The 23,553-nt window shown below is 39.8% G+C and overlaps 2 protein-coding genes across 12 annotated transcripts in view; one reads left to right on the top strand and one right to left on the bottom strand.

The window, feature by feature from the left end:
* Positions 1-2,641, bottom strand: part of LOC128696307 (uncharacterized) — a 69,220-nt gene extending 66,579 nt beyond the window's left edge. For 2 of the 7 annotated variants that reach the window (XM_070092323.1, XM_070092324.1), the window contains exon 1: positions 2,158-2,621. In XM_070092323.1, coding sequence (XP_069948424.1) covers positions 2,158-2,430 — 273 coding nt within the window. In that variant the 5' untranslated portion in view covers positions 2,431-2,621. Of the gene's footprint in view, positions 1-713; positions 849-1,458; positions 2,058-2,157 lie in introns of those variants that run through there. The other 5 variants (XM_070092326.1, XM_070092330.1, XM_070092322.1 and 2 more) reach the window with 5 other exon arrangements.
* Positions 2,642-14,316: 11,675 nt separating this feature from the next.
* Positions 14,317-23,553, top strand: part of LOC128696417 (uncharacterized) — a 61,085-nt gene continuing 51,848 nt past the window's right edge. For 2 of the 5 annotated variants that reach the window (XM_070092314.1, XM_070092311.1), the window contains exons 1-3: positions 14,318-15,207; positions 18,410-18,638; positions 23,501-23,553. The exon at positions 23,501-23,553 is cut by the window's right edge and continues 98 nt beyond it. In XM_070092314.1, coding sequence (XP_069948415.1) covers positions 14,830-15,207; positions 18,410-18,638; positions 23,501-23,553 — 660 coding nt within the window. In that variant the 5' untranslated portion in view covers positions 14,318-14,829. Of the gene's footprint in view, positions 15,208-18,409; positions 18,639-23,500 lie in introns of those variants that run through there. The other 3 variants (XM_070092312.1, XM_070092313.1, XM_070092316.1) reach the window with 3 other exon arrangements.

Here is a 23,553-nt window from a genome sequence, read left to right as displayed (position 1 = left end):
CGCTCTACATCATATCTTGTATACTTATTTATCCTCTTTTTCTTAAAATATGTATTACCTATAACTAAACCCCTTTCTATACAAAGTTCAATCAATATATATATATATATATATATATATATATATATATATATATATATATATGTCGTGCCGAATAGGCAGAACTTGCGATCTTGGCTTAAATAGCAACGTTCATCTTGCCATATAGGACAAGTGAAAATTTGTGTATGCAATAATTTCGCCAAAATCATTCTGAACCTAACGAAAAAAATATATTTGATTGTGTTTGTTTAGTATTAAATTATTGTAAACGTATTTAAAATATATTTAGTTGGGTTAGGCTAAAATAAATTGCTCTTGGTATAATAAGGTTAGGTAAGTTTTCTAAGATTCTTTTGGTGCAAAATTAATTTTTTTTACATTAACATTAATGAAAAAAATATATGTTTAGACGTATAAGAGAAAATTTCAGAAAGGACTTAATTTTAAATGAGTTCTTGCTAATTGACCAGTTTTACATATTCGGCACGACATTATATATATATATATATATATATATATATATATATATATATATATATATATATATATATATATATATATATATATATATATATATATATATATATATATATATATATATATATATATATAATATATATATATATATTTCCTTACACCATTGTCCTGTTCACCTAGCAGCAAATAGGTACCTGGGTGTTAGTCGACTGGTGTGGGTCGCATCCTGGGGGACAAGATTTGAGGACCCCAATGGAAATAAGTTAGACAGTCCTCGATGACGCACTGACTTTCTTGGGTTATCCTGGGTGGCTAACCCTCCGGGGTTAAAAATCCGAACGAAATCTTATCTTATCAATCATTAAAGCTGATAAGATTTTTAAAGTTACAGCATGAAAACCAAAATCGAGAACGATCCACATAAGATTGCACACAGGTGGTCACCTGTACATGAAAATAGTTTCATGTGCAGGTGACCTAATTACAGTAAATCAGTACTAAAAATGAAGCCGATCGATCAGGCGTTCCCAAGTTACAGGCGATACTGCAGAAGAGAAAATAATTATCAGAAGCACCGAAGGTACTTCAGGAATATTCAATTACAAATTGATTTAAACTTGAGGTCCTGTGATGGCAACAACCATGGTTATAATTATACCCATGATTTTTAAAGAGGCTGACCGGTAAGCCAGCAGAAGGCCTCGGTCAGATGACCAGAAGCTCTAGATGCGGGTCATCCTCTGACAGACCCGCGTCAGGAATCACTTGTCCGGTCGCCTGACAAACCTTACTTAGGTCCTGCGATTTAAGCCTAAGTCACTCCTTAAAATGTCCAATACTGTGTTTTTTGTTAGGCACACATTATTTTAGGCAAATGGTTAAAAAAATATTGTACTAATCTAACGAAATAAGAAAAGTAAAATACCTAACGTAACTTACTCCGCCAGCGGTCGATAGGAAACTCGTATTTTTATTTACGTTCGCTGTAACTGCCTGTGTGTCAACTGCCTCCATGTAAACCACAGACTGGTCTTGATGCGGCATTCGAGCCATATATATTATCTCCGAAAAAAACAAGAAATAACAATGTTTGTTGGAGTAGATACCTTGACCTTCCTTATATTTATTAAATTAAATTATTGTGAAAGTTCTCAAAAGGACCGGACTTGCACATTAGCCAAATATACTGTACAATGTGCCAGAGTGAAGGATAAAAATCACACTAGGCATTAGTTGCTGCCTAGGTAGGCTGCTTCCCTGCCAATACCATTAAGCCTACATCAAATTAGATATTTTAAAGCATGATGGTAGAAAGTCGATATATTCACAAGGATCATCATCATTATCATTGTATTTTTATTTTTATATTCAGCTGAGAAACTAGAAACTCACAGGGATCATAGAGCACCTGAGCTGACCCAAGGGGAGAGTAAATCTAGTTCCTTGGATTAAAAGCCCCTCACCAAGAAACTTCCCTCGAAAGGATTCACGAAGCACACAACTTTCAAGTCATACAGCGCCCAGGATATAGACAAACGCCTTTGATTCAGGGAAGATAAGGGTAGTTCAAAGCATCAAGAACCCCTTATGAAGGGTCCCTCACGAGGACAGTAGAAAGAAACAATGAAGGCAACGTACCCTGATGTCCACCAGGTAATACTCGTGCATGTGTAGTGTCACAATTTCCTCGTCTAGTTGTAACTCGAAGAAGTTGGCCAGAAAAGTGAACGGGAAGTCAATTTCATCACAGCAGAGTTTTGGCGTTAAGAAACCAACTTTTGGGTGTTGAGATGTTATAGTGACCTCACATTTGTGTTTATCTGTACACTTGCCGTTTAAAATGGTGGCAAATGTGAGATCTATCACCAAAAATGTCCTTATCAGAAGAGGCCACAATTCATTCCCCGCCATTGATAATGACTGACACACCTGGGCAACGATTCACGCATACGTATGTCCTGATAAGGGCAAACCCCCAGAGCTTTTTTTCCAGACAACCAGAAAAGAAATCAGGTGTCGCAAAAAAAAAAAAAAACTAATAACCTGGAGAGTCTAAGACAAGCACTTTCACCCACGCTGGCAGACTGAACACTGAGCAGTGACCTGCAGTGTTACATACACCCCAAACAACCTGACTACATAATTCTCCGCGCTCTCACTCTACAAACAGATGACAAAGTTTGTTAGCTTCATGGCTGTATGTAGCAGTATGTGAGGTTATTAATGCCACAGTCTATCTGCACATTAGTATCAATAATAATAATAATTTAGCCCTTAATATAGGTAATAAAACTTTTATCCCTCTGGACTGTTCGTGGCTCATTAGGCCGCAATTCACCCGCACACAAGTACCAAGAATACCTTAAACTTCTATATAGAGATTAAAATTAAAAATTATATATATATATATATATATATATATATATATATATATATATATATATATATATATATATATATATATATATATATATATATATATATATATATATATATATATATATAATTATTTTTATTTTCTTTCCCCTCAAGGAAGGTTCCTTGATGTTGGTGAGGGGCTCTTGATTTAGGGAATTGGATCTGTGCTCCAGTTCCCCGAATTAAGCCTGAATGCCTTCCACATCCCCCCCAGGCGCTGTATAATCCTCCGGGTTTAGCGCTTCCCCCTTGATTATAATAATAATAATTTTATTTTCTTTCGATATATATATACTTTTGTGAATTGACTTCATGAATTAACTAACTACATGAATTGACTCACACACACAAGACTCAGATCAGCTAGAGGGATGTTATGAAGTATTTCTTTAGCCATAGAGTTGTCAGGAAGTGGAATAATCTGGAAAGTGATGTAGTGGAGACAGGATCCATACATAGTTTTAAGATTCGGTATGATAAAGCTCATGGAGCAGGGAGAGGACCTAGTAGCAACCAGTGAAGAGGCGGGGCCAGGAGCTATGAATCGACCCCTGCACCCACAATTAGGTGAGCACACACACACACACACACACACACACACACACACACACACACACACACACACACACACACACACACACAGAGGAAGTATCTTTTGTCAGAGAGTTGTCAGGAAGTGGAACAATCTGGAGGGTGATGTGGAGGCAGGATCTATACATAGCCTAAAGAAGGGGTACGATATCTCTCTTGGAGCGGACAGAGAGTGGACCTTGTCGCGACTAGCGAAGAGGTGGGGGCCAGGAGCCGTGAATAGACCCCCTGCAACCACATATAGGTGAGTACACACACAACTATATATATATATATATATATATATATATATATATATATATATATATATATATATATATATATATACATATGGGAGATTAAAAAGGTGACGAATAACTTAGTGGTAGAGCATTCGATTTATAACCAAAGGACTCTGTTCCGATTCCCATGTAGGGCATGAGACATAGACAAGTCTTCTGACACCTGTTGTCCCTGTTCACTTAGCAGTAATTAGGTAGTAGTCGCATCCAGGGGAAAAGGACTTAATGAACACCATAGTCTTTGAAATGAAGTGAGCTAAGACAGCTATTTTTTAGTTTGTAAATTTAATTGTGTAAAAAAAATACAAGACGTTTTGCACGTTCTAATGTTATACAGGCTTCATACATATTGTCGTGTGCACACTAAACACCATTTACACTACTCGCTTGCGCTACCCAGAGTAAATCTGTGAAATTCATAACAATTCATTTCTAGACATTCCACAGATTCCGTTGGGTAGAACAAATGTGCAAAGAGTAAATTTTGCTTTGTGTGCACAAGGCAATATTTATTTAAACTGCATAATGTTCAAACGTGTAACGCATACTATGCTTTATTAAATTTCTGCTGCTCTATTTCAGCATCTTTCACTTCCTGTATTTATTACTGTTGATGAACTAGTGTTGGTGCGGACTTGACGGAGCCCCTGTGTTGGCCTTGACCCTGAGGAGGGGGGGGGGGGATTACTGGCCACTCGACGAGCAACAACAAAACTGAGCTCAAACAAGCAAAACAAATGAACAAAATATATTTCTCTGTGCAGTATAAAAACGTAGTTACATGTAATAAAGTATTGTTAAGAACAAAAGAAAGCCACTAGCATGATGTGCATTTCTCATGGGTTTAGCACTTAAATGGATCATAATAACATTAATGATAATAACTGTCATCTTTGATAACATGTAGTGATCGAAGAAGCTAGAAGAGGTATCTGTGCACTGTCCGGTACACCAGCTTTGATTAAATAACCTGCAAGAGTGTGTGCATAGTAATCTATGTCAGGACACAGCGTCCTGACACCAGTCTTATTGAGTTGTTGACCCGCTCATGGGCGTATTTAAAGGAATGTAGATGATGAACATGTTGAGTCACCATTAAAGGCACCATGACTGAGTCTCAAAGGCTATAATTACTTGCTTGACTTTGCAAAAGAGCGAGCTCTAGCTCTTGGTTCTGTCTTTAAAGGATTATGCCCGAGTGGTAAGGACAACAGTGAAATCTAATCTCGTGGTCAAGATGTTACGTTAACCAAATTCAGCTGTAGAGGACCAGAGTTCAATCCCAACGGAAATAACTGAATATCTACATTATTGTTAGCTAATCGTTAGATAAAATAACTTGTCATAGGTCTTTGTCGCAACAGATAACCTGGTTGTGGAAAATTGCATTTACTTGGATGTATAATTATATACATAACAGTAAATGAACAATGATAACTATTATTTATCAGTTAGACAAGTAGGAATTTGGGACACTTAGGTCGCAAAAAATGTCCCCCTTCGATACCTACTACTGTCATAACCAAAAGTTGCTCTGGACCTATTAATTAAATGAAATATACATACACCAGGAATACTGGTAAATATATAAATTTGTGGACTGTATATTAAAAATAATAAATGGTTATATATATATACACAATTACATAACAGAAGGAAAATATATCTTAGTATCACTCACCAATTTGACTGGATATTAAGTTGTATCATACTCAGAAAAACCTCACTAAATTTATGAAAACACTTTCCAGAATTATACACAAATCTAGAGAGCTTATCTGAGGTTCCGGGAGCTGTCTTGTCCAGTCGTCTGATATCTCAAGTTATGCAGGAATGCATGCCCAACAATTTCGCCTCCTATTTGAGAGGTGTCAGCCCAATTTTAACCTCTAGAGCACGAAAATTCCTTCCCATTACACTAACGTTGTATCCAATTCAAAACCAAGATGGCGAGTCCTCTTCTGTGCAGGCGCAGGCTCAGTTTCCCATTTTCCATAATATAGTTTTTATTAAATACAATATAGGCCATCTATTTACCTATAAATTACCGTATTTACAGAAAATATATACAGTATTTTCCACACTGCGGCCAGGCGGAGGTCGTTGCTAAACGACTCAAATTGCTGATTTGGCAATGGTGGAGGACCTGGGTACATATAGGATCTGGCATCCACACGGCGACATATTACACAAGATTTAATCACCCTTTGTACACTTTGCCGTCCTTGTGGAATCCAGAAGGTTTCCCTAATACAATTTAAGGTATCTTGTACCCCACCATGCATTACATTTTTATGGGCATTTAGAACAATTACATTTGTTAGATGATGAGCTTTGGGCAGTAAGATAGGGTGTTTAGCATAATCATCCAATTCAGCATTTTGTAACCTACCTCTGCACCTAATTACATTGTTCTCTAAATACAGCCCCAATTTCTCTATTATAGAACCTTTCACAATTTTTCTTTCCATCATCAATTTAATCTCACTTCCATAGATTTCCTCCTGTACCCTCTTTATCCAATATTCAAGAGGATGTGAAAACTTAAATGAAATATTCATCTTGTTTAGAAATTTAAACACCAACTAAGTTACATTGATTAGTTTGGGTAAAGAAGAATACCTATTTATATCAATGGCTAAGGGAGGACAAACTATTGGAGTGGTGGTCACAGTAATTTCAACAGGAGCAATATACGGCTTTTGTACAGGCCAATTAGCTACCAACCAACTCGGTCCTTTAAACCATGATACAGCATTTACAAATTTAGCATAAGGTAAACCTCGAGACAAGAAATCAGCTGGATTCTTTTCACCAGGTATATGATTAAATGTTAACATATGCTGACCCAAACTATTATACTTCTCTTGCATCTGATTAATTTCAGCGACTCTGTTTTGTACGTACACAATTTTACTGTTTCCATTACGAATCCATTGTAAGGATACCTCATTATCAGACCAAATTACAGTGTCGCTAATATTTATCTCCTGCAACTTATTTCTTATATAATTAGCTAATTTGACACCTACATAAATGGCTGTTAATTCCAACTGAGGTAAGGTATGTGATTTAATTGGAGACACTTTAGCCTTAGACATAACAAGAGAAATAACACTATTACATTGAAGGTAAGCAACTGCTCCATATGCCAATTTTGAAGCATCACAAAAAATGTGGAGTACATTTTTCCCATTTGGATTGGCCACCTGGCATGGGAACTCCAACATTGGAATTTTTTCATAATCACCAATTAATTCATCCCACCTGTTAATGAATTCCTCAGGTAGAATTTCATCCGAAGCACATTTAAGTTTCCATGCTTCCTGAATTAATAATTTCCCTCTTATAGTAAGGGGTGACACTAAACCTAGTGGATCAAAACATTTGGAAACTTCAGCAAGCAAAACTCTCTTAGTTAATTTATTGGGCATACTGTAATTATTAGGTTTTAACATTAACAAATCTCTCTTAGTATCCCAAGTTAATCCCAATACATTACTACATTTTGGCACTTCATCTCCAGGGTAATCTTTACTTATTTTGTCCTTTAATTTGGACGAATTACTATTCCATTCCCTCAGAGGCATATTTGCACTTTGCATTATTTTATTAGCCTCTCCATAATTCATTAACAGTTCCTCTTCAGTTGATGTCACACCCAGGAAATTGTCCACATAAAATTGTTTGCTCATTACTTTACTCAATGGACTTCCCATACGTTTAAGGTGTGCATTTATCGTAGCTTGAAGTAGGAACGGACTGGATGTAGCACCAAATAATATGCTCCTAAAGCGAAAGGTTTTCAGAGGGCTAAGTGGGTCAATAGGATTCTCAGGCCATAAGAAGCGGGTACAATCCCGGTCAGCCTCTTGTAAACCCACTCTTAGGAAAGCTTTACTTATGTCAACCGTAAAGGCATAATGCTTCACTCTGAAATTTAATAAGATATCTCCTAATTTTTCCGTCAACGAAGGACCTGTCATCAAACAGTCATTTAAACTAGGTACATTTTTGTTACTCCTGGCACTACAATTAAACACAATTCTCAGAGGAGTGGTCTTAGAATCCTTCTTCACTCCGTGATGTGGCAAATAGTGACCATAAATTTTGGCTTGCTCAGGAGGTACCTCTTCTATAAATTTATTAATTAACTGCTCAGCAATTATATCATTATAGGCAGTTAACAATTCTGGTGTCTTACTCAGTTCGCGGAGCTGAGCCTTTAATTGTCCATATGCCATTCTGTAATTAGTGGGCAATTCTGGATGGTTCAGTCTCCACGGAAGTCGTACCCAGTATTGTCCAGATTCAAATTTTACATCTTTCAGGTATTGCTCCTGAGTAAAAGAATCGTCTGAACTTTCTTCATTTACATTTATTCCAATGCTGTCTAATTCCCACAATTTATGCACTGGCTCAACACCATCCTCTATGGAAGAATTATACTGGGGTACGACTTCATGAGTAAGACACACAGTTATGGTATTTGTAGTTTCCTCTAGTCATAAATTATTATTACGAGGAATCCTACCATACATTACATGGCCTCCTGCAGTCTTCAAAAGGGTGACACCACATTTCTTTACCATACCCTTTACAAAGAAGGCATAATAGTCACTACCTATCAAAATATTTATTGGGCCTACAGAATCATCACTTACCCCAGAAGGTGCTAAATTTATATTATGTGAAAGTCTTTCTATAGCTTTACTAAGCCCTACTGTAGACATTTTCTCTGGAAGTCTATCTACAATTACTGCATTAACACGTTTTTTCTCATTGCCCAACCTGACAGTTACATAAACAGTGTCATACAATTGAGCCCTTTTATCCGAGAGAAAACCAGATAATTTTAAAGTTGTGGGATCTCCCATCTGTACTTTCATACCATCAAGACATTTACGTTTTATGAAAGTACGCTGGGATCCTTGGTCTAATAATGCAGTTACATTTTTTGATTTATGCCTTTTATCATCAATTTTTACCTGTAACACAGGTAAGGCTACTTCAGCAAAACCATCATTATTAACATTAGCAGCAATTTTTACATTAGCCACTGTTGTGTCAGGATTGTCAACATTATCATTATTATCAACATTATCATATAGACCCTTACACATGACTATATGGTGCCTTCCTTTGTGACATTGATAACAGAAGTTTAATTTGGCATAATCCTTTACATTGTGATTACCCAAACACCTGATGCATCTGCCAAGTTCCTCCAATCTTTCAACTTTATCATTCCATGAATTGTATGCATTGCAATTCTTAGAAAAATGAGTACCCTTGCAGAAGAGATAATCTCTCTTTTCTTTGACTGGTTTCTTATTAACTGTGCTACTCTTAGGAGGGTACTTATTCTTCTTACTTTGTGGAGAATCATTATTTCTGTCTCTTGCTACTTGATATGCACCTATGCAACTATTTTTAGAAAATGAATTTTGATTATTACCATTGGGATAATTTTTCCCTTTGTGAAACTTGACAGATACTTCAGAGTTATTATGTGTTGCATCTTTAAAATGAGTTAGTTGACTGGTCTGCAACTGAACAATTAATTCTTGTAGACCTAGTCTTATTTCCTCCAGACCAAAATAACCCTTGTGATATTTATTCGAGAGCCATTCAAGCGTTTTACAGCTGAATTTATTCTGTACTATGGCACTCAATAACCAGTCTGATTCCTTCAGATTATATTTATTACTTAAAGTTTTGAGAGTGCTCTCCAGTTTAACTCTAAACTGCTGTAAACCTTTGTAAGTGTGATCTGGAGATTTTAAATTAACAATAATATTCACTAGATCCAACCTACTTTGTTCTATATTACCATAAGTGACCTTCAACAAGTCAACTGCTTCCTTGTAAGAGTCATCTACATTGGGAAAGGCTTGTATGAGTATGTGAGCATCTCGTCTTACCTGTCCTTTGAGGTAAAATAATTTAGTTACACAGGCTAGGTCACTCCTGTCATGCACAGCTGCTTTAAAAATTGACCAAAATTCCTCCCAATTTTGTCCAGGATTAAACACAGGCAAACACAATTCTGGGAGTTTTGGCAAAGACATATTATTTGTTGGAGCAGACTGACCAACTGCCTCGTTTACACATTTTAATTTATTCAAGGCCTGACTTTTACAAGAAAGAATCTTTTCCTCTAATTCATAATACTGATTAATCATAAGATCTACTTCACTCTCATCTACACAGTTTACTAACAAATCTCCTTCATATTTGTTGTAATATAATTTGTATGAATCATATCTATTACCTAAAGCATCTAAATACAATTTTAAATCATCAGTATTCACAGTTTCTTGATTCATTAATTCCAAACATTTATTGTATGCTTTTGTTACATGCCCCTTTCTAGCTTGCAGTGATGCTTTTTCTGCTCTATATTCCATATGTTTGTCTTCTACATTAATTTCCTCGATTTCACCCATAATGCAATGTATTAAATTCAACTTAATAACACTGATTATACATAGTACAACTTACCTTTGAATAAATCCCAGCTACTTGAGCTCAGCAATTACATGTGCAAGAAAATTATATAAATTTTAAATGTACATTAATACAAACTTGGCTCATCAAAATTAATATTACACAAATTAATAAATCCTTGCCAAAATTTGGCATAGCAAAATTATTATACACAATATAATCTTTAGACACACTTTTCTTATCAATTATACATACACTGATATAAATCTTGGCCAGAATTGTCTTATCAAATTAATATTATACAAATTAATATAAACTTAGCTAGACTTGACTTATCAAAATTAATACTGTAATAATTATAATCCACTACACATTAAGTAAATTTGTGAACTTAGCATCCACCTCCTTCTGTTATTTCACATATAATTATTAAGTAATTAACTAATTAATGACTTCACTAATTATATCCGGTTTGAAGGACCAATGGGCAAATTAAATGTGGAAAATTGCATTTACTTGGATGTATAATTATATACATAACAGTAAATGAACAATGATAACTATTATTTATCAGTTAGACAAGTAGGAATTTGGGACACTTAGGTCACAAAAAATGTCCCCCTTCGATACCTACCACTGTCATAACCACAAGTTGCTCTGGACCTATTAATTAAATGAAATATACATACACCAGGAATATTGGTAAATATATAAATTTGTGGACTGTATATTAAAAATAATAAATGGTTATATATATATACACAATTACATAACAGAAGGAAAATATATCTTAATATCACTCACCAATTTGACTGGATATTAAGTTGTATCATACTCAGAAAAACCTCACTAACTAAATTTATGAAAGCACTGGCTAGAATTATACACAAATCTAGAGAGCTTATCTGAGGTTCCTGGAGCTGTCTTGTCCAGTCGTCTGACATCTCAAGTTATGCAGGAATGCATGTCCAACAATTTCGCCTCCTATTTGAGAGGTGTCAGCCCAATTTTAACCTCTAGAGCACGGAAATTCCTTCCCATTACACTAACGTTGTATCCAATTCAAAACCAAGATGGCGAGTCCTCTTCTGCGCAGGCGCAGGCTCAGTTTCCCATTTTACATAATATAATTTTTATTAAATACAATATAGGCCATCTATTTACCTATAAATTACCGTATTTACGGAAAATATATACAGTATTTTCCACACTGGTCAATGACGTCGGCACTACCGTGGAGACGCAGTAAGACCATGTGTTTAAAAACACGTGAAGGTGGGACAGGTGTTGGTCCTGGCGCACGGTAAAAAAAAAAAAGCAAAGGCACACGTGAAAAGCAGGATTTTTTTGGTAGACTTATGCTTAGATACAAAAAAAATAATGGATGGTAGTTAGGCGAGTCTATGCTTGGTCAGCTCAGATTATATTAGGTATAGATGCTGATTAGGCTAGGTATGGATGCTGTCTAGATTATGTTAGGCATGGGTGGTTAAGTTAGCTTAGGTTTTACCTGGAGTTTACCTGGAGAGAGTTCCGGGGGTCAACGCCCCCGCGGCCCGGTCTGTGACCAGGCCTCCTGGTGGATCAGAGCCTGATCAACCAGGCTGTTGCTGCTGGCTGCACGCAAACCAACGTACGAGCCACAGCCCGGCTGATCCGGAACTGACTTTAGGTGCTTGTCCAGTGCCAGCTTGAAGACTGCCAGGGGTCTGTTGGTAATCCCCCTTATGTGTGCTGGGAGGCAGTTGAACAGTCTCGGGCCCCTGACACTTATTGTATGGTCTCTTAACGTGCTAGTGACACCCCTGCTTTTCATTGGGGGGATGGTGCATCGTCTGCCAAGTCTTTTGCTTTCGTAGTGAGTGATTTTCGTGTGCAAGTTCGGTACTAGTCCCTCTAGGATTTTCCAGGTGTATATAATCATGTATCTCTCCCTCCTGCGTTCCAGGGAATACAGGTTTAGGAACCTCAAGCGCTCCCAATAATTGAGGTGTTTTATCTCCGTTATGCGCGCCGTGAAAGTTCTCTGTACATTTTCTAGGTCGGCAATTTCACCTGCCTTGAAAGGTGCTGTTAGTGTGCAGCAATATTCCAGCAATATTCCTAATTTTCACTTACACCATTTTTACCTGTGCCATTTTCATCTACGGTGGGTCAAGGCAATACCTTCCACTGAATTACCCACGCTGGACCCAATGATCTGAATGTCACTAAAGTGGACCATGATAGCAGCGACCACTGGCTTCCCTACGCTGGACTCATTAACTGGGTAGTATTTCATGTATTTATGCTTGAAGTTAAGAGTCGGTCACACCACCAGTAGTGACATGCTGGGGTCAGATTACTACTGGTCACGTCCGCTGCTGAGTTTATGGTAAAGGTTCACTACTTTTTCCTGCTTGTGTTTACATGACACCACACCGTCGAGTTTGTGAAACCGACTTTCATAACGCTATGACTGGTAACAACATCGCATGTCGGTGTGGCTTAGTGGTTGTTGATGTGGCTCTTAGTGTGGCTGAGTGGCTGTTAGTGAGGTTGAGTAGAGGCTAGGGCAGCTGTTAGTGGCTGAGCGGTTGTTGTTGTGGCTGTCTGTATGACTGGGTCCAGAAATACTGTGACTTTGTGAACAGTCAAACGGAATCATGACCCAGGTATCAATCCCCCGAAGCCACAAACAACTGAGTGCACAAGTTTGTCATAAGATTTGTTAAACTTAAGATAAGACGCAGCGGAAGAATGTCCGTGAGGTCACTTACCTCTGGACAAAGTTGACGTTTATCAGCATTTAAGTTTATCACACTGCAACTTGACAGCTGACGCCCCTACAAATGCGCTCACACACGCCCTTGAACACAACTTTACACACGCCCTCATACTACACATGCCTTCACAGTACACACGCCCTCACAACCCCACACACTCCCTCACACAACACGCCTCCACAACCCCACACACGTTTTCACATACTCTCACAATACAACCTCCCCTTCACTGACCACGCCATCAGGACAGATAGATCTGACAAGTTTGTTCATCAAGATATTAAATATTAGGGGATTGAGGAAAGACCCTTAGAATGTAGCCAGTTTCACACAGCTTTTTTTTTCCATCCACTATCTTTCCTAAAATTTCCATGCCTTTTTCAATACGGTATGGCATATTTTTCACCTGTCACGAAGGCATTGATCGGAAGGAGAGGAGGGTGAGAAAAGAGCTTCAACCATCTAAATAACAGTTGATAGTCCCTGAACAAGGTAACAGTAAATAGTCCCTCTCAGCTGACAGCTTTATTGTGGACTCTTAAATTTAAGTCTTCAGCTATCTGTCTTTCCCTTGTACTGCCATCAAGGTACGCCACTTCCTGCCAGTGTAGAGAATATTCTCTCGAACATTACCACAGCAAGACGCGAGACAGCTAGATGTATTTGTGTCTTCGTTTAGGTTATAAGGATGTTGGAGGCTTCCTCCAGATTTTAGAGAATATCTCCCGATAAATATGATCAATTAAATTCACCAAACACTCACACTTATGAAAGAACCTTATAAGACGACGTTTCGATCTGTCAGGTCACAAGTCAGCTATTATCTGACAGTGGTCCAGGATGGACCGAAATGTCGTCATATGCTTCTCTCCTAAGTGCAGGTTTTTAGTGAACTGTTTCAGCATGGGTGTTGTGACTATTCTTTATGATCAATTAATCACGTAGTACGTCATCCCAATTACTTGAATCGAGCCCTTCAGTAGCATCAAGGAGGGATAAATCTTATGTTGCACTGCAGTCGGGGCGTGTGGAGAGAGGATTGGCTCCAGGTAGTCACAAGCGTAATGCGCAGCTACTGAATGTATACAATCTGAGTTGTTGTACAGCCGTGCCTAGTTAACTCTTCGACCATAATCCAAACAACAAGTAGTGAGGGGGTAACAAGAAGCCGATATATGCAACATATAACGTGTATTTATAAATTTAACGGTGTTGTAATGATCATATTAACCTTGCGTCCGTTGCGCCAGCGGACCATAAGCAGACATCACAAAATCTGTAATAAACTTTTCAGAATTTTAGCATGTGGGATGAGGAGACTCCAGGAGATAAGTAAAACATGAAGTAAAGATGTGACTAAAGGAGGTTGGCAACACGGTGCTCTGGAGAGCGTCGGAGCCGTTCTGCAGCCTCAGCGCTGTTCAGTATGTCTGTAGCAGCGCTGAGGTAATACCTTACGCCACATGCTCTCCCACACGCCACACGCCTGCCTTTATCTACGTCAGTTGCAAGCACTGAGCCACCACCATGAGCCTAAAGACTGGATTACACTTACCATCACTCTAAGTGCCTGAGGAATATCTCCCATCGGTACCTGAATTATCGTGCAATAACATACTAATGAAACAATTTTAAATAAGTCACCTTCCCCAGTCCAAATATTGAACGCTTACTATATACATGATATTTCTGATAATAAATACATGTTTGACATAAATAACTTGAAGTACGTTAAGTTTGACACTTACGTTATTTATCGCATGACGGTGATGATTTGATAACGTGTTATACACCCCATACCCATCATGCGAGCCAGTCAAAAACATTGCACGGTGATGACAAGGCCTTGGCCACGAGCGAGGACAGATCAACTGTGGCTCCACACAAGTTCAAGGGCAAGCGTGAGGGCAACCATGGGTGAGCTTGTCCCTCTGTGTATAACATGGTGGACGCTGGTCCTAGTGGTAACTCTGGGAACTCACACGGACGCTGCTGGGGTGAGGTGCACCCCTTGCAACTCTACAGTGCAGGTGGACAGCAAGGTTCTGCCTACTGTGGGGTTCATTTGCCCTGAAGGCTTCCCCGAGGCTCCCCTCTATCACCCCTACACCTGTCTCATCTTCTTCAAGCAACCCCACAACCTCACCTTCCACTTTCACAACTTCTACTCCGACCATATATCTGTGAGTTTTAGTAAAGAAGAGTGGGTACATCAGCAGTGTGTTCTGTGAGTGTTTTTTTTAGTTACATCAGCAGTGTTATATGTGAGTATTTTTTTTAGTTACATCAGCAGTGTTATATGTGAGTATTTTTTTTAGTTACATCAGCAGTGTTATATGTGAGTATTTTTTTAGTTGCATCAGCAGTGTGATCTGTTAGTATTTTTTTAGTTACATCAGCATTGTGATCTGTGAGCTCTTTTCCAGAACTGATTCCAACAAATTTCACATCATATTTAAACACTTTCATGTTCACATATTACTCCAACACCTACCTAGTTCCCTAACACCTGTCTTGTTCTCTAACAGTATTCACTGTGTATTTTCTAACACCCGTTAGACTTGAACACCTGCTTTTATTCTTTGAATTTAATATTATCCTGAGTCCCATGCCCTAACACCTGTGGAGTAGTCAAAGGAATTCAGAGGCACATACTGGGTCCAGGAACTGGACCTCAACGCTCTTACAGCTAAGGTTACAGTCGTAATGAGCTACTTACAATAGGCAGTTAGAATATTTTGACTGGATATTATACAATGTCATAACAATTGGAATAAAATTTATGTCATAACAATTGAGAATAAAATTTATTTATGAGACTGCAGTCTCAAAAATTACTGGACTTTTGAAGCATCTAACCACATAATAATAATATTATTATTAGTTATTATTATTAGTATTATTATTACATTCATGGAAAGAGGGCGCTAAACCCGTAGGGTTCATGCAACGTCTGGAGGGGATGGGGGGTACTCAGGTTCCATCCTAGGAAGAAGGGAGATCATATCCAATTCTGTGGATCAAGAGCTGGTGACCGGCGTCCAGGACTCTGGAGGCGTCAGCTACTAAGTGATGCAGGATGTTAGTATAATTCTGCTGACACAGCACATATTTACTTATACTAATGTCAGCTGATGATACCCATTACTAACTTAATGGATGAATGACAGATGCGTGTTTTTGCTCTCAATGGTGAAGGGCTCTTCATCCAAGAAACTGGAGCTACCCTCCCTATTAATTAATTTTGTCCACTAAAATTAATATATTCTTAAAAGTGGCTGAAATTGTAGATTTTAATGAACATTTTATATTTAAACAATAACACTGATGGAGTACAATACCGAGGTGTTTCAGCCGTTACTGACGACCTGATGTGTTTCAGCCGTTACTGACGACCTGATGTGTTTCAGCCGTTACTGACGACCTGATGTGTTTCAGCCGTTACTGACGACCTGATGTGTTTCAGCCGTTACTGACGACCTGATGTGTTTCAGCCGTTACTGACGACCTGATGTGTTTCAGCCGTTACTGACGACCTGATGTGTTTCAGCCGTTACTGACGACCTGATGTGTTGCAGTTGTTACTGACGACCTGATGTGTTGCAGTTGTTACTGACGACCTGATGTGTGTTTCAGCCGTTACTGACGACCTGATGTGTTGCAGTTGTTACTGACGACCTGATGTGTGTTTCAGCCGTTACTGACGACCTGATGTGTTGCAGCCGTTACTGACGACCTGATGTGTGTTTCAGCCGTTACTGACGACCTGATGTGTTGCAGTTGTAACTGACGACCTGATGTGTTGCAGTTGTTACTGACGACCTGATGTGTGTTTCAGCCGTTACTGACGACCTGATGTGTTGCAGTTGTTACTGACGACCTGATGTGTGTTTCAGCCGTTACTGACGACCTGATGTGTTGCAGTTGTTACTGACGACCTGATGTGTTGCAGTTGTTACTGACGACCTGATGTGTGTTTCAGCCGTTACTGGCGACCTGATGTGTTGCAGTTGTTACTGACGACCTGATGTGTGTTTCAGCCGTTACTGGCGACCTGATGTGTGTTTCAGCCGTTACTGACGACCAGATGTGTTGCAGTTGTTACTGACGACCTGATGTGTTGCAGTTGTTACTGACGACCTGATGTGTGTTTCAGCCGTTACTGGCGACCTGATGTGTTGCAGTTGTTACTGACGACCTGATGTGTGTTTCAGCCGTTACTGGCGACCTGATGTGTTGCAGCTATTACTGACGACCTGATGTTTCAGCCGTTACAGACGACCTGATGTGTTGCAGTTGTTACTGACGACCTGATGTGCGTTTCAGCCGTTACTGGCGACCTGATGTGTTGCAGCTATTACTGACGACCTGATGTGTGTTTCAGCCGTTACTGACGACCTGATGTGTTGCAGTTGTTACTGACGACCTGATGTGTGTTTCAGCCGTTACAGACGACCTGATGTGTTGCAGTTGTTACTGACGACCTGATGTGTGTTTCAGCCGTTACTGGCGACCTGATGTGTTGCAGCTATTACTGACGACCTGATGTGTGTTTCAGCCGTTACTGACGACCTGATGTATTGCAGTTGTTACTGACGACCTGATGTGTGTTTCAGCCGTTACTGGCGACCTGATGTGTTGCAGTTGTTACTGACGACCTGATGTGTGTTTCAGCCGTTACTGGCGACCTGATGTGTTGCAGCTATTACTGACGACCTGATGTGTGTTGCAGCCGTTACTGACGACCTGATGTGTGTTGCAGCCGTTACTGACGACCTGATGTGTGTTGCAGCCGTTGCTGACTACCTGATGTGTTGCAGTTGTTACTGACGACCTGATGTGTGTTGCAGTTGTTACTGACGACCTGATGTTTTTTGCAGTTGTTACTGACGACCTGATGCGTGTTGCAGTTGTTACTGGCGACCTGATGTGTGTTGCAGTTGTTACTGACGACCTGATGTGTGTTGCAGTTCTAACTGACGACCTGATGTGTGTTGCAGCTATTACTGACGACCTGATGTGTGTTGCAGCCGTTACTGACGACCTGATGTGTGTTGCAGCCGTTACTGACGACCTGACGTGTGTTGCAGCCGTTACTGACGACCTGATGTGTGTTGCAGTTGTTACTGACGACTTGATGTGTGTTACAGTTGTTACTGACGACCTGATGTGTGTTGCAGTTGTTACTGACGACTTGATGTGTGTTACAGTTGTTACTGACGACCTGATGTGTACTGCAGTTGTTACTGAGAATCTGACGTGTGCCATGTATTATTGATAATCTGCATGTGCCATGTGTTACTGAGAATCTGGCGTGTGTTGCATGTTTTGCTGAAAATCTGACGTGTGTTGCATGTGTTACTGAGAATCTGACGTGTGTTGCAGGTGTTGTTGTGCAGCATGAACTACTACTACTTCCGGCCTGAGCTAGCTGGTTCAGAGGAACAACAATGCTTCAGCATGCAACGAGTGGTTCGCTTCAGTGATGTTGACCACCCGGTCTTCCTCAATATCTCTACACTCCCACGAAGCTCCAGTTTACCACTTCACCATCTCCTCCAGTACCAGCTCCTCCACCAGCACCACCATCTCAACCAGCCTCACCTCCACCACGGTTAATACCTATCTGTTAGTGATTCTGGGGACTATGTTCCCCACGGCTCGGTCTCAGACCAGGCCTATGTTGGGCAGGAAATATTACTGAATTAAAAACTATCAGAAAGCACACAGGAAAGTTATGTGTATAATGAATGCTAAGTAGAAGCTTGTAAGATTTACTTGTCCTCTTACGTATTCATATAAGACGCTACTCAACTGGATGAGCAAGACACAAGTGCAACATCTTAGTACATTTTGCCTACCAGGCCGAAGAATCAAATGATAATACCCAGATGCTGCACATGTGTCTTATTCATCAAATTGTAGATATTATATACCTTTGATCTAATTATTAATCCCTTCTCCAGTATAAATTGTTAAATTTAAAAAGAAAAACGAAAGTTTTTCTTTTTAAGTCACCCTACCTCGGTGGGATGCGGCCGGAGTGTTGAAAAAGAAATCTAGTTATATTCTCAATTAGTTACTCGGCTAGATTTAAAACCCTATTTTTATTTCTACGAGGCGCATCAGTGTGATGAGAGGAAGAGGAGGCTAACTCCAGTTTCTCGGATCAAGAGCCCTTCATCAACATCATGGCACCGTAATTCATCTTTAAACTAACATGTAGAACACCTTCATATTTTAAAATAGGGGTTAAACTCCCACATGTATACGAACAGAGATATACACCTCTTGGTGTATATATATAGAGATATACACGCCTGTTATATACACTGATATACACCTCTCTGTATATATACACCTCTCATTGTATATACAGTGAGATATCACTACATATACACTGAATATACACTGAAATATACTTGTCTCAGCTCTATACACTAAGGTATATACACGCCTCAAAGATATACACATTCCAATGTACTGTCATCTCATTAGTGCTTGTCTACAATACCAGCTGTTATTTTGTCTACCTGGTGATTGTTCGGGGGGGTCATCGCCCCCGCGGGTCGGTCTCAGAACAAGCTTCCTAGTTAAGGGCTTGGGGTCAATTGGTGTTTGCTGCACGTAGTTGGGCGTAGGTACCAACAGCTCGGCTGATCAGGAACAGCTCGGAGGAACTCATTAAATTCCCTCTTAATGAAAGATAAGTGTTTGTTGTACTTCCCTTTATGCTTAAAGACTCGCAGTAGAACAGGTGAGGTTTGAACTCATGGCAAGCAAGTCCTAAAACTCGCAGGCGAGTGCGTTAACCATTGGACCATGCCGGCCTAAATTCCTCCAAGTAGGTATATGTATATGCATCACAGGAATGTCAGCAAGGGCCATCACTGTGACCACGCGCAATTTTTATAGATAAATCCAACACCGGCATGGCTGTGGCGTGCTCTAGCTCTAGTCCCATCAGTGCTCTAAAAATACATTAGATCCTTCATGCTTATTTAATCATACATATATATTGTGTTTCACTCCTGGTTTCCACTGGGGTATTTTGCAACGTCTACTAAGAGTCCCGCCCGAGTAGTGTTGAAAGAGCAGAGTAAATCTGAAATAATTCTCTCCAACATTTTCCACCTGTTTCGTTAGTTTTAGGTTAGGCTGTGTAACTAGGTGAGAGAGAAAAAAAGTGGGTTGACTTTACAGTTTTATGAGTTAGCTGTAAACTAGAGTGTGTAACCAGGTAAGTCAGAACAGTGGGAGCAACAACACTCATCCATGACACGTGAAGAAACACTTGGGGCATTTTATTCTGAAAATATTTCGGTCCTGCGACTTTGTTCACTCCAAACATATTCATAATAAAATATCTTCAATTTTATCCACAGCTTGTCAGATGACTGGAAAAAATCTCTCCTAAGTAGAGTCACTAATGCGAGAACTTTCAATATAGGTTGGGCGGGTATATGAGTGTGTGTGTGTGGTTGTATCTGAGTCATCAGACCTACTGTAGTGTTCCACTCTTAAGTTCTTATGTATTATATGTACTAGATTTTCACAAACATTTGTTTAGCTAATCATCCTAGGTAAACATTAATTTTTTTATTCCTTCCGCTGGAGAGTGGAAGTGACGGTGACACTGAAGGTCACAACGGGGAGGACTAAACACGTGTTGAGCTCGCACATCATCTTTCTAAATTTGATATCCGGACTCACGCTTCATTTTGCAATCCTGAAGATACAACGTTTTTTTTTTACTGCACTTGTAAAATGTTGCAGTAATATTAGTCTCTTAACTGGCTTCATGTTGACTTGATGAGCTACCGGTGATACGACGCCAGAGAAACCTTGCAAGAACTGCTCACCTGGAAAGAATATTATGTTTAAGTCTCGTATTTCAGTCAGGATGCTGCAGAATTATTTGAACGGGTTAATGTTATAGTTAGGAAGATGCCAGATACAGTTCAGTGTACACAGGTGTACAGTGAATCTTACACAAGTGTAAGGTTCTAATCCTACGTAAAAAAAAAATCTTAATCATATAGGTAGTGAGAAAGCCTAAACCAGGCAGAAATTCTAAGCCAAGACAACAATATATACTGTTCGCATCAAAGTTAATACATTTTTTGACTTCATATCATGAAGTACAAGAAACAGTAATCCCGATTCTTGAATTTGAGGAAGGCTCGACTCATCCTTAAGCAAGAGGATCTAAATAGGTGGAGCTGTTTACAATCATCAGTTATCAGTCATGGTAGTGCAATAAACGGAACTTTGGGAGTTTTACCATCTCCAAAATTTTAGCCAACTTGATCTTGGTCCGCTAAGACTCGGTCGTCAAACATGCTTGGTGCGTCCCGTTAACACTACACCTGTGTTTCTTAAGAGAACTGTCCTTACAATATGTAGCTGTGTTGGAAAACTTGTTCAGAATATTGACACAGTTAAACCCTAGTATCATGAATTTTCCTATGAAGATTTTGTCTGTCGTATTCGTCAGGAACAACGTCCTGACTTGGGTCTTCTTGAGATGATTACTTGCTCACTGACACGAAGGAGGGTGAGTGGATGATATAAAACTGGATGATATAAAACTAAGCGGCTCATGTGGCTATATTCCTATGGCTGGGGATGAATGACTTCCGTCATGCAATCTAGGTACCACTGGCTGTATGGCAGGCAGGTGCCAGACAAATCTTGTAAGAAAGTGATGCATCAGTTACAATATTTTCTGGCATATAAGGCGCGTCTTTTTTTCCATGAAAAGTCTTGAAAAATCACCTTGTGCCTTATATGTTCAGGCCAGGGTCAAGGGTAGGCTTTGGAGTTACGCTTTAGTGTAAAATAAGAGCGTAATTAACCCTTGAATATAACTACTGATTTGCAGTTATGATACTTCTGTCGTGCGCTTTATATGCCGGAAAATACGGCGACGCGTAGCTATTGTCGTCAGTCCTGTGTTATCGATGACGGAGTAGCTCTTCACAAAACTCAACACACTCGGCTCTGCCTAAGACTAACGCCGACTCTGGGCAGGAGTGCCGGGGCGCCTGTGTGGCATGTAACACTACCAAGATAAACTAAAAGCACTAAACTGAAACCTAACTCGCGAAATGATTCGTAATAACAGGACTGCAAACAGCTATTAGAAATAAACCAAACCATGGAACGGGTAAGGTTTGAATCCATGGCGATTGAGTCGTAAAACTCCAGGCCAGTGGCCAGTGGCTTACGCACTGGCCTGGAGTTTTACAATTCACCATGAATTCAAACCCCACCCGTTCCGTGTTTTTTTTTTTTTTGCAACCGCGTTATTTCATGAGTCATGATGACAATCAGAAAGAATACGAGTTCGAGCCCACGGCGAGCCAGTCCTAAAACTAGCAAGACAGTGACTTAATCTCAACTTTCTTAAACGTCATAGAATAAAGAGTGATATACTTGCTGTGTACGAAGGTAAAACAAACATAAACAAGACGTTAGAAATATTTAACCACGAGAAAACTCGCAACTCAAAATAGATCAATTCGTAGTTAGAAACGACACGGCAGAGAACTTACTGAAGAACAGAATTATACCTAGAGAGGGTTTCGGGGGTCAAGTCCACCGCGGCCCGGTCTGTGACCAGGCTTCATGGTGGATCAGGGCCTGATCAGTAAGGGTGTTACTGTTGGCCGCACGTAAACCGACGTACGAACCACAGCCCGGCTGGTGAGGTACTGACTTTAGGTGCCTGTCCAGCGCCATCTTGAAGACAGCCAGGGGTCTATTGGTAATCCCCCTTATGTATGCTGAGAGGCAGTTGAACAGTCTGACACGAGTGGAAGAAAATGTCAAGTGACGTCGTGGAAGCATCCACCTTTAATAGCGGCTTTAAAAACAGGTTAGATATAGAAGTTAAGAATGTTAGTGTGAGAGCAGAGTTCGCCTCTCAATATGCGACATATAAGCACAAATGCAGTTAAATGCGATACTTTATTGACTAAGTTTCGCCCACACAGTGGACTTTATCAAGTCACAAACAGACTACCCGGGTAAAGAGCAGATGAGTATATATATATATAGTGTGGAGAGTCAGGTGGAGAATGCCGAGTAGGTTGGGCTTGAGACGGACCTGCATGGACGGACCTGCATGGACGGACCTGCATGCATGGACCTGCATTGACGGACCTGCATGGACGAACCTGCATGGACGGACCTGCATTTGTGTTTAACTTTCCTTCGTGTCTGTATTTTATACCATTTATCTCCATATACGATTTATTTAGATAATTCGCTCACTAGCGACTTCATCGGCTCGTGAAGTCCCTGATGGGCAAAAGTGGTCTCAGTAAAATGCCGTAAACCACCACATATACCAGCATACTCGCTGGTATATTCTGTCTGTGATATACCTCAGGTGGACCAGAAGACCTGCTGCAGGCCTTCCTCTCTCACACACACAGATGGTATTCTCACACAGGTGGTGTCTCCCCTCAGATACGTACACAAATGAACGTCGCGGATTTAACCTGACCTACGAGATGCGACAG

This window comes from Cherax quadricarinatus, chromosome 39 (assembly GCF_038502225.1).
Source record: "Cherax quadricarinatus isolate ZL_2023a chromosome 39, ASM3850222v1, whole genome shotgun sequence".
Classification (NCBI taxonomy): Eukaryota; Metazoa; Arthropoda; class Malacostraca; order Decapoda; family Parastacidae; genus Cherax; species Cherax quadricarinatus.
This window is presented reverse-complemented; position numbering and strand designations above follow the sequence as displayed.